Below are 12467 nucleotides of genomic sequence, written 5' to 3'. Positions count from 1 at the left end.
GTTAGGACTTGGGTTTGGGTTCAGGATTAGGTTAGGGTCAGGGTCAGGCATGTAGTTCTGGTGGTTAAGGTTAGGGGTTAAGGGCTAAGGAATGAACGTAGTCCGTGAGGGGTCCCCACAAAAATAGAAGTACGAACGTGTGTGAGTGCGAGAGAGGAGGAGGAACATAGAGAGAGAGAGAGGGACTCTTACCACCGAGTTGGATTTCTTCTGAATGCCTTCATAGCTGGCCCCTTCTTCAGACTGGGGAACTCGCCGGGCCTTGCCGTCCGCTATGAGCTGCACCGACTCCACCTGCCCCCAGCAAATACACCAGCACCAGTTCAGTGTGAGAGCTACGCCTTAGTTAGGGGTGCAACAGAGCGGATGGAGAGAAGCTGGTAAGGTTATGTATAATCCTGGCCCTGGGCCTCACGCTCTTGTGTGGGGGATGGAAGTTCCCGAAAAGCAGGTTTGATTTCTTATCGCCTCGATGGGAAACAGCAAACACTACAACCCTGAGGACTTACACGTCTTCACCACAGCAAACAAAGTATTGATTAGATTAATATGGTCGTCTCCATACGCAGCTATCAATCGACCAACCGTTCCACCTGTCAGTCATCCATCCAACCATCCATCCAACATGACCACCGTGACACGTCTGCAGTGGCGGTAGTTTACCATGGCCTTGATGCCCTCTGGGAACAGGAAGCGGTTGTAAAGCGTGTCCACAGTGTCGTTGGGTTCCACCTTACACTCCCTCTGCAGCAGGACGGGACCCGTGTCCAGACCGTCGTCCGCCCAGAAGATGGTGAAGCCGGCCTTCTTGTCGCCGTGGATCAGGGTCCTGGCGAAGAGACACACACACACACACACACACAGTACAACCAGTCTTTTAATGCGTCATGAAAGCTGCACTGCAGTAGTTCGGGGTAAAGTTTTGCTCAAGAGCACCTCAGTAGTACTGATTTATGGAGACTAGACTGCTACTCATTCATTTTTCCGCAGCCACATTCAAAGATAAGGACTAACGGTCTCGTAAAAGCTGAACTACCCCCCTTCCGAAACAAACCGAACCATAGAAGGAGCTCAACAGAGGCCAGGCGGAAGGTCGATTACGGGCCATAACACAACCGGCCAGAACAGGGTCCGATAAAACACCATTACCTGAAGGACATAAAACCTGTCAGCCGGCCAATAAACCATCACGTGATGACCCAGCATTCCCTGTTGATATATTGGCCGGTGCGGACCTATCAGGGTGTAAGGGTCACCCTTCTGGAAAAACACCCGAGCGCCTATGGCTCAAGCTTTCCTGAGGGCTCACTGTGGCGCCTCTGCTCCACCCACACGGCAGCACAGTTCTTCTACGTGGCTCCTTACTCAGGGTCACGGGGATGCTGGAGCCTCCCCCAGCAGTCGGGTGGGGAGACCCCCTGGACAGGCCGGCAGGCCATCACAGGGCCCACACACACACACACTCACACCTAGGGACAATTTAGTACGGCCGAGTCACCTGACCCACATGTCTCTGGACCGTGGGAGGAAACCTGAGCACACACACATGAATAAAATCACCAAAGCATAAACTTTTTGCAGCGTGGAGGCATTTGGTAGTGAGCCTAAATGCCGTGGCCGCAGATCACGGAGGCCACCACATGCCAAGGGAGTCCGCGTCACACGGCACGCCGCTCATTAAGTGGGGCGGCAGGAGGTGGAGCGGGTCGACCGGTCATCATAAGGTCGCCGGTTCGATCCCAGAGAGCGTGTCTAAGTGTCCTTGAGCAAGACGCTGAACCCCCCTAACTGCTCCTGATGAGCAGGTTGGCACCTTGCGTGGCAGCCTCTGCCCTCAGTGTGTGTGACTGGGTGAACGTGTGTGTGACTGGGTGAACGTGTGTGTGACTGTGTGTGACTGGGTGAATGTGTGTGTGACTGGGTGAACGTGTGTGACACAGGGTGAACGTGTGTGTGACTGGGTGAACGTGTGTGACACAGGGTGAACGTGTGTGACTGGGTGAACGTGTGTGTGACTGGGTGAATGTGTGTGTGACTGAGTGAACGTGTGTGTGACTGGGTGAACGTGTGTGTGACTGGGTGAATGTGTGTGTGACTGGGTGAACGTGTGTGTGACTGGGTGAACGTGTGTGTGACTGGGTGAACGTGTGTGTGACTGAGTGAACGTGTGTGTGACTGGGTGAACGTGTGTGTGACTGGGTGAACATGTGTGTGACTGGGTGAATGTAAGGCGAGCACTGTGAAGCACTGTGAGTGGCTGGTAGCCTAGATAAGAGCCGTATAAATGCAGTGTATTTACCATTGTAGCGCTACTGACCGCTAGTGCTAACACTCCCAGAACCCCCCCCCCCCCCTAAACAGGCGGCGTCGGCTGACTTGACAAAGGCAATGTGTGGCCCCAACCCCCATGTCGGGGAACAGAGGGACACACTGTGTGTCCTCCTCTGAGTCCTTCATCAGTCCGTTTGACAACGCCATGCATCATCATCATCATCATCGTCCATCTTAATTATCTCTACAAGATAACGCGTTTGTGTGGGCACGAGTATCTTTGTACATTTGACAAACACAACATCAATATGTGACAAGCTGAGCTAAACTTTAACGCGGTCAGGAAGCCATCCATCCCCACGCCGATAACCAGGACACTGTGATAACAGGGGCGGAGACTGCAGATAGCCTCGGGAAACACAGGCAGATAAGAGGAGCCGCCGGCAAGGCCGAACAGAACTGGTTTAAACTCAAGCCAGTCGGACAGCGCCAGACGCTCGGGGAGCCGGGCCCCGGAGAGCTGACACAACCTGCAACGCCGGCGGTTAATAATGCACCTAATGAGCGGCGCGCCGTGTGATGTCGACTCACTTAGCACGTGGTGACCCGCCACGGTCTGCGGCCACGGTCTGCGGCCACGGCCTGCAGCCACGGCCTGCAGCCACGGTCTGCAGCCACGGTCTGCAGCCACGGTCTGCAACCACGGTCTGCAGCCACGGTCTGCAACCACGGTCTGCAGCCACGGTCTGCAGCCACGGTCTGCAGCCACGGTCTGCAGCCACGGCCTGCAGCCACGGCCTGCAGCCACGGTCTGCAGCCACGGTCTGCAGCCACGGTCTGCAGCCACGGTCTGCAGCCACGGTCTGCAACCACGGCGCAAAGCAAAGCACCTTTCCCAGTCTGTTCGATTTGGTTTTAGGCTCACTACCAAATGTTCCCACACTGCAAAAAGTTTACACTTTCATGATTCTATTTTATATATATATATATATGTGTGTGTGTGTGTGTGTATATATATATATTTATATATATATATATATATATATAAATAAATGGACAAACACACTGACTCCCTTCATGTCTTTGTTGTTATCCTTGCAGATTGATCAGCAACAGTGTGTCTTCTTAACCCGTGTGTGTGTGTGTGTGTGTGTGTATGCGTGTGCATGTGTGTGTGTAACGTGAGTGTGTGCATGTGTGTGTGCGTGTGTGTGTGTGTGTGCGTGTGCATGCAAGTGTTATTGTGTGCATGTGCATGTGTTTGTGTGCTTGTGTGTATGTCCATGTGCGTGTGCATGTGTATGTGCGTGTGCATGTGTGTATGCAGGTATGCAAGCGTCACGTCACGTGTGTGTTTTTTCCCCCTAACAGGATCAACCTGTGTTGGCAATGAGCCAAAAGCAAATTTATGTAAGAGTTATTCTTTAGCTTCTGTACTCTGTTAACCAAACACACACACACACACACACACATACGCACACACACACACACACACACACGAGTGTGCACACTAGCCACTTAGCCTCTTCCCAAGTCCATAAAGGGGCACAGTCAGGATTTTCATCATTATCATCATATACTACATATATATATATATATATATATATATATATATATATATATATATATATATATATATATATATATATATATATGTGTGTTGCAGTAGGGATGGATAACAGTGCATTAGCAGCCATAATACTGGGTGTGGGCAGTCTTTTGAGTGTCTCTGCGACAGCGCCAACATTTTATGCGGTGTTGTTTGGCTACAAAAGACGTATATGCAGCGCTGCGATTCACATTTTCCCCATCTAATGAAGCCAGTCTTGATGTAAACCCCTGAAGGCTGAAGGCGGCGACAAACCAGGAAGTGAGAGCTGTGCTTCCCACATTCATGGTTTGTCTGGCTCGACCACTTTTTCCACACAATTTCGGTGCCGTTTCAGAGACACACAGAGGCCCGCTCAGCAGTACAGCTGCTTTATGCAGAGTTATCCCTACAACGTGTACAGGCGGTGACAAATGAGAGGAAAAACCAACACAAAGTGTGTCAGCAGGGCCACCACGAGCCTCCAGGACATCTTCAGTGCTGCCTGTCATAGGTTCTACAAGTCTGAACTCTGCCGGAGGGACGGACACCATTCCTCCAGAAGATAGTCCCTCATTTGGTGTTTTGACGGTGGTGGTGGACAGTGGTCTGACACGTCGGTCCAAAATCTCCCGTAGGTGTTCAGATGGGTTGAGATGTGGCGACGGTGAAGGCCGCAGCATGCGGTTTACACCATTTTCATCCTCATCAAACCATTCAGTGACCCCCCCCCCCTCGTGCCCTGTGGATGGGGGCATCGTCATGCTGGAAGAGACCACTCCCATCAGGATGGAGATGTCTCATGGCAGGATAAAGGTGACCCACTCAGAAGAACTTTGTACTGATTTGCATTGACCCAGGACAAGTGGACCCCAACCATACCAGGAAAATGCCCCCTACAGCACAACAGAGCCCCCGGACCCCCCTCACTAGGGGGTCAAGCACTCAGGTTTTTCCTTTGTCCCCCGTCTGTATATAGAGAGATAATGTCGAAAATTGCGACTGTTTCCCTTTAACGCCATCCACCCGTGACCTCCGACCCCTGACCCCCACTCACCAGTTGATGGCGGAGGCTCCTCTGTGCAGGGGCAGGATGGAGGGGTGGTAGATGATGGAGCCGTGCTTGGGGTGGTCGATGACGTTCATGGGGATGAACTGGGAGCAGAAGGGCATGACGTTCAGCTCGGCGCCCACCGCCTTGTAGGCCTCCACCACCTCCGGGATGGGCTGCCCCTTCACCCGCCAGCGGGGGAACTTAAACACCGGCGTACCGTCCTTCTCCGCCGCCACAGCTGGTGAAAGAAAGAGAGAGTATTGCAGTCATTTATTCATATTCTCATCACCCCCCCCCCCGCCCTCTTTGCTCCCCAACTGTAATTACCCCACTCTTCCGAGCCATCCCGGTCGCTGCTCCACCCACTCTGCCGATCCGGGGAGGGCTGCAGACTACCACATGACTCCTCCCATACATGTGGAGTCACCAGCCGCTTCTTTTCACCTGACAGTGAGGAGTTTCGCCGGGGGGACGTAGCACGTGGGAGGATCAGACCGACCAGAGGAGGCGCTAGTGCAGCGACCAGGTCACATACCCACATCCGGCTTCCGTCCCGCAGACACGGCCAATTGTGTCCGTAGGGACGCCCGACCAAGCCGGAGGTAACGCGGGGATTCGAACCGGCGATCCCCGTATTGGTAGGCAACAGAATAGACCGCTTCGCCACCCGGACGCCCCCATGATATGAATTTTAGTTCATATCAGACACCGGTAATGTGAAGAGGGGCCATGTTATTCCTGTGTGGATGTATTTATTGTGTAACACACACTGGGATGATTTCCTCTCTGGGGAATAATAAAGGAAGAGACAGCGAGACAGAGGCCTCAGCTGCAGGTCAGAGGACACCAGTCAGAGGACACCAGTCAGAGGACACCAGTCAGAGGACACCAGAGGACACCAGTCAGAGGACACCAGTCAGAGGACACCAGAGGACACCAGTCAGAGGACACCAGTCAGAGGACACCAGTCAGAGGACACCAGAGGACACCAGTCAGAGGACACCAGCCAGAGGACAACTGGGACACACGTAGGTCTGTGGACAGGCGCAGCATCACCTACGACAGCATCAACAGGCGACTTAAGTTTCCCCGAAACTCGGCCTACCAGCCTACAAACAGCTGCAATGGGTCCCCCCCCCCCCCACACACACACACACACAACCAGTTGTGTGTGTGTGTGTGTTACGAGAGTGAGAGTGAGAGTGAGAGACAGACTGGTCTAAGTGGCATGAAAGCCGCAGAGGACAGACGGTAACTGACCGGCCGTGATTCACAAACCCGGGCTCCTCCAACGGACTAATTTGGGACTTGAGCCGTCTGACGAGTCGTCAAATCAGCTTTTATTCCGACGGGCCTGCAGGTGCACGTAGCCTTGATGTCCGGATTAGAACCCAACGAGGCCGGTCAAGGAGATCAACACAGCAAGTACGTTTGCGAGGGGAAACGGAGTGAAGGCGAGTTGCGTTAGCGTGTTAGTGTGTGTGTGTGTGTGTGTGCAGGCTATATGATCAGGGAAGGTTAGCTGGACTCTGTGCATCCGGCAGACAGTGACGATAGACCCCGGGTGGATTGCATCACACCGAGGGGCGACTGTAGACTTGTCACCCCCGGCGCCGCATCCCTCCCCGGCCACACGGGGAGGGCCCTCCGCCTCCGCCAGACAATGGAGCCACCGCCCCGAGACTAACGCAGGATCAAGGCCCGTCTTTGTGCAGGAGCACTGCGGAGTCAACACGCATCTACCTCACCGCCAACGGGTGGAGGCCTCCGATGACCCGATGACGGAGGAGAGCCAGGGGTCCACACCGACAACCCGAATAACAGTAACACACACCATTCTCTCCCGCAGCGACAACCCATCATGCCTCACTGCAGGACCCGAATGACAGTCATGACGGACGGCACAAATTCTGCCGACTCAAAGGCTGACAGACACGTGACACATTGTCAACGCTAATGCGGTCGCCGGCCAAACCGAGACGCCCTCCACCGTACGGCGTTGGTACCCAGTCCCGTCCGGCCCAACGAGCCGTTTAAGCGGCCACGAGGAGTTTTTCAGGGATTATTCATCAGTCTCGGCTTAACTTCGACGTCTCTACATGGCCCCGGCGTAATGCAAATGAGGCCACGAGAGAAGAGATTAGATATTGCCGTATAATGAGACCAAACACTTGTCCGGGTTGGATTCTCTGCAAAACCTGCAGGATTTACAGCACCCTGCAGGTTTTGCGGGACCCGTAACGGGATTAACAGACACACTACCTCGTTGCTGTGCGTCTCGCAAACAGCTGTTTTTCCAAAACGCCATCACATCTGCAATTCTTCTCTTAGAGACAAATACACCGCCGCCCTGGTGGCCGAGCGGGATAACCCGCCGTTCTGGCAACCCGCTCGTCACGTGGCCTGGGAGGTCCGTATCCCAGACTGGCCGTAACCGGTCACGGCCAGAGCGTCCACGGGGTCAGGCGTTCATTGGGCCACCCTTACCCGAGGGGTAGTGGGTGTAGATCGGTGTAGTGTTCGGGGACTCGTCGTTCTCCAGCGACCCCTCTGGCCCATCCGGGCGCCTGCAGCCAAGCAAACCGGAAGCGTTCTCCCTACGCCTCCTTCGCGGCCTGAAGGTGATGCAATCCGTGCGAGGAGGCTTCAGCGTGTAAAATGGCGAGAGCGGCCGACACGGGTTTGGAGGAAGCTGGTGTTACGCCTATCTCCTCCCTGTGGAAACGTGAGCCAGGGGAGTTATTCCACAAGAGTTCCGGCCACATGCCGTTGGGTTAATCGGGTGGGATAAGGGGGAAAACTAGAAATTACAAAAATACAAAAACCAAAACCAAATACACAAGCTAACCAGAGGGTGGACGAGATCTTTGCCACAAGACACAATGCTTATGTGAAATTCAGAAATTAAGTCGTTCTTCCCCAAAAGGCAACCGCTTTTTGTCCGCAGGAGCACCAGGTCAACATAAACCCAAAGCTCCTCGAAGCAGCTGGATCGAAACGTACCCATCACCTCCTTACTGATACAGGCTCATACAGGCTGGCTATATTTCTTTCCTTCTTTTTCACCCCCCTCCCCCCTTGTCTCCCCAACTGTACCTGGCCAATCACTCCCTCTGCTGATCCGGGGAGGGCTGCAGACTACCACGTGCCTCCTCCCATACATGTGGAGTCGCCGGCCGCTTTTTTTCACCTGACGGTGAGGAGTTTCACCAGGGGGACGTAGCTCGTGGGAGGATCACGCGTCCCCCCCACCAACAGGTGCCCCGATCGACCAGAGGAGGCGCTAGTGCAGTGACTAGGACACACACACCCTACATCCGGCTTCCCACCCAGAGACACGGTCAACTGTGTCTGTAGGGACGCCCGACCAAGCCGGAAGTATACAGGGATTCGAACCACCGATCCACGTGTTGGTAGGCAACGGAATAGACCTCAGCGCCACCCGGATGACCCAGACCGGCTGTATTAGCAGTGTTTGTCACAATGTACACTACCGTTCAAAAGTTTGGGATCACCCAAACAATTTTGTGTTTTCCATGAAAAGTCACACTTATTCACCACCATATGTTGTGAAATGAATAGAAAATAGAGTCAAGACATTGACAAGGTTAGAAATAATGATTTGTATTTGAAATAAGATTTTTTTTACATCAAACTTTGCTTTCGTCAAAGAATCCTCCATTTGCAGCAATTACAGCATTGCAGACCTTTGGCATTCTAGCTGTTAATTTGTTGAGGTAATCTGGAGAAATTGCACCCCACGCTTCCAGAAGCAGCTCCCACAAGTTGGATTGGTTGGATGGGCACTTCTTTGAGCAGATTGAGTTTCTGGAGCATCACATTTGTGGGGTCAATTAAACGCTCAAAATGGCCAGAAAAAGAGAACTTTCATCTGAAACTCGACAGTCTATTCTTGTTCTTAGAAATGAAGGCTATTCCATGCGAGAAATTGCTAAGAAATTGAAGATTTCCTACACCGGTGTGTACTACTCCCTTCAGAGGACAGCACAAACAGGCTCTAACCAGAGTAGAAAAAGAAGTGGGAGGCCGCGTTGCACAACTGAGCAAGAAGATAAGTACATTAGAGTCTCTAGTTTGAGAAACAGACGCCTCACAGGTCCCCAACTGGCATCTTCATTAAATAGTACTTGTTAGAGCCTGTTTGTGCTGTCCTCTGAAGGGAGTAGTACACACCGGTGTAGGAAATCTTCAATTTCTTAGCAATTTCTCGCATGGAATAGCCTTCATTTCTAAGAACAAGAATAGACTGTCGAGTTTCAGATGAAAGTTCTCTTTTTCTGGCCATTTTGAGCGTTTAATTGACCCCACAAATGTGATGCTCCAGAAACTCAATCTGCTCAAAGAAGTGCCCATCCAACCAATCCAACTTGTGGGAGCTGCTTCTGGAAGCGTGGGGTGCAATTTCTCCAGATTACCTCAACAAATTAACAGCTAGAATGCCAAAGGTCTGCAATGCTGTAATTGCTGCAAATGGAGGATTCTTTGACGAAAGCAAAGTTTGATGTAAAAAAAATCTTATTTCAAATACAAATCATTATTTCTAACCTTGTCAATGTCTTGACTCTATTTTCTATTCATTTCACAACATATGGTGGTGAATAAGTGTGACTTTTCATGGAAAACACAAAATTGTTTGGGTGATCCCAAACTTTTGAACGGTAGTGTATATAAAAAAAACATTTTTTTGGGGGGGGGCATTTCTGCTTTATTCGACAGCAACAGTATTGATAGACAGGAAAGATGGGGGGACGGCACGCGACAAAGGTCGCCGGCTGGGTTTCGAACCGGCGACGTTGCGACCACGTGACATGCGCTGTAACCATTCGGCAATGGAGGCGCAGTGTTATAATCAATATAACGTCTGTCAGAGGGAGTCCTACGTGTTTTATATGAGGCGATATCAGGGAGCAGCAGGTGTCCCATTGACACGCCATGACGAAAAGGCGTCGTCCTCCTCGATATGTCCCCGCAAAGCAAGAGGGAGATGGTTGGTAGGGGCGGTGAGGGGGTAGAGTTTTGGTGTGAGTGAGGGAGTGAGGGAGTGAGAGAGGGAGGGAGGGAGGGAGGGAGCACACCCGCCCTTCTAAATATTTGTGCAAGGTCCTGATAGTGCAGTGGACAGACGCCAGACTTCTCACACTGTGGGACGAGCTGGGGGACAAAACGATGATTCTGCAGGAATAACATAAAACACAGCCTAACTCACCCAGGGGATCCGCCTTGCCATCCTTGTCCGGGACTGTGAACACGCCGACCACTTTGTGACCCTGCTTCCTCAGATTCGAGTAAACCTCCTGGCCGAACAGGCTCTGGCCAATCAGAGCGAGCTTCAGCTTACTTTGGTAATAACGCTGCAAAAGAGCGAACGAGAGAGAGAGAGAGAGAGAGAAAAGCCAAGTGATGTGTTGGTACATGAAAAGGTGAGCAACCTGTGACTCTCAGTCTGTGAACATGGGGGGGAAAAAAACAGGCAAACAATCTGCTGCAAAAAAAAATAAAATAATCAGGCCTGCAGCTTTCCTCCCTTTCACAAGCCTTCGTATAACTTAACACAGTTCGATTACCAGAAGTACAGCTAGTTATACAGACTCATGACCCCCCCCCCCCAAAAAAAATGAGGGTAAACCAGGTCCCTGGTTGAACTATTGTAAATATCACAATTCAATGTACTCTTGATCCCAGGGGGCTCTGGGCTCCACGAATTCAAGGCCCACCAGAGTGTACTTGAAGCTCAAGTGCCAGAGAAACGCGTTCAAGCTACTCTTTCCGGTCCTTCCCTCCTCTTGCTTCTTGCAGAGGCGTTAAGTAACCGCCTGTGGGGCCATAAATCAGTCTCGTCATCGGTGGGGAAGCGGGCAGTGCAAGACTATTGGCCTGCAGGGAGCCACAGCCCTCCTCCTGAAGGAGAAAAGCTCACGTCCAACTGTGCGCCACCTCCCATCCAGAGTGTGCGACCACACGTGGGAAAGGGGGGGAGGTCTCCGAGCTTGCACACGCGTTATAATGAATGGTGCTGTCAGACGCAGGGGGCACCCACCCTCCCTCCCCCCCTCCCGCGAGGGGCCAAAATGTTCGCTCCGGCCGTTAAGAAAGCACAGCTACACCCCTGGCCAGCCTTCTTGCACGGGGGGGGGTGCAGAACTGCTGCAGCCACCCTCCCTGCCGAAACGTCCGTGATACTGGACAATTTGAGGAGTCGTGCTAGACTCGGCCTCCCACCTTAGTGGACTTCATCCACGCTAACGATACTCGCACCCCCCCCCCCCCCCACCCTGTGCGCTGGTCTAAAGCGGAGTTCCGCACGCCGCTAAGCCGCCGGCGCTCGACTCCGTGTGCTGACGCAACTCCTGCAGATATTGTCCGGCGGCGGCGGCGCCGCCGCGTGAAACGAAACGAGCGACGCTACTCACGGCGGAGGTGGAGAAGTTCCTCAGGACCCGACTCGCCGTCCACAGCATGATGGCGCACGGGTCATTCAAGCCGAGTCAGAAACGCTGCAGAACCGGTCCAGCCTTGGAGGGGAGGTGGGAGAACGGCGCGCTCCGGGGGGGGGGGGAGGCGACACGCACCTGCCTGCGCGTGTGTCCGACTGACTGGCGGATCGTGGGCTCCGCACCACAAGACGGCTTATACTCGCCACCGGGTTTACGTGCTGCCCCGGTACGTGCGCGCTCCCGCTCCCTTCCCACCACCACCGGGCACGCACGGGAAACGGCGTGTACGCGCGCCGGGTTTTGAACCCCGCCTCCGTTCCGATGTGGCACTCAGACCTGCGTGGCTTCCACGGTGTCCCGTTTATTAAAAGCGGCGCCGCATGGAAACGCCGACCGTGGGGGGGGGGGGGAGGAGGAGGAGGAGGAGGGGGGGCTTGTTCAGCGCAGCCCTGTGGTTGGCTGCTGGTGTCGTGACGCACGAAATGCGCGTAACCCGAGCCGCCCCAGGCTCAGCGACGGGGCTGCACTTTAATCACCCCATTTTCATTATGAAGGGGCAATGTGTCACACGGCGATGGCTTATTACCGCAATTACAAGTCTGACCGTGATTCTTCTTACGCAGTTAATACTCATTATACTCTTGGCCTCCCTCGCGCGCGCACGCGCGCGCACTGAACTGCTGTGTCAAACACGCACGCTCGTATGCCGCGACACACGGTCCTCAAGCGGCCCGGTTTTATTTTACAAGTGCCACATTCGTGCCTTCTCTGCCTCCCCCCTCTGGCGAATCCTGGTACTGCACCCCCCATCAGGTTTAATCAGATTGTCGGATCCTGCTCACAGCTACATCCGTTATCCAAACCGCTTATCCTGCTCTCAGGGTCGCGGGGATGCTGGAGCCTATCCCAGCAGTCACTGGGCGGCAACACCCTGGACAGGCCGCCAGGCCGTCACAGGGCAGTTTAGCACGGCCGATTCACCTGACCTACACGTCTTTAGACTGTGGGAGGAAACCGGAGGAAACTCACGCAGACGCGGGGAGAACATGCAAAGTCCACACAGGGGACGACCCCCAAGGTTGGCCTACCCCAGGGGCTC

The 12467-nt window shown here is 53.5% G+C and overlaps 1 protein-coding gene across 1 annotated transcript in view; it reads right to left on the bottom strand.

Annotated features, from left to right (window-relative positions):
* Positions 1 to 11435, bottom strand: part of aldh1l2 (aldehyde dehydrogenase 1 family, member L2) — a 28508-nt gene extending 17073 nt beyond the window's left edge. The window contains exons 1-5 of the mRNA XM_056275825.1: positions 11345 to 11435; positions 10141 to 10285; positions 4917 to 5151; positions 664 to 829; positions 193 to 294 (exon numbers count right to left, since the gene is read on the bottom strand). Of these exons, the coding sequence (XP_056131800.1) occupies positions 193 to 294; positions 664 to 829; positions 4917 to 5151; positions 10141 to 10285; positions 11345 to 11392 (696 nt within the window). The 5' untranslated portion in view covers positions 11393 to 11435. The remainder of the gene's footprint in view (positions 1 to 192; positions 295 to 663; positions 830 to 4916; positions 5152 to 10140; positions 10286 to 11344) is intronic.
* Between the last annotated feature and the right edge of the window lie 1032 nt (positions 11436 to 12467).

This window comes from Lampris incognitus, chromosome 3 (assembly GCF_029633865.1).
Source record: "Lampris incognitus isolate fLamInc1 chromosome 3, fLamInc1.hap2, whole genome shotgun sequence".
Lineage (NCBI taxonomy): Eukaryota > Metazoa > Chordata > Actinopteri > Lampriformes > Lampridae > Lampris > Lampris incognitus.
The sequence above is the reverse complement of the archived record's forward strand: the minus strand, read 5'-3'. Positions and strand labels throughout refer to the sequence as shown.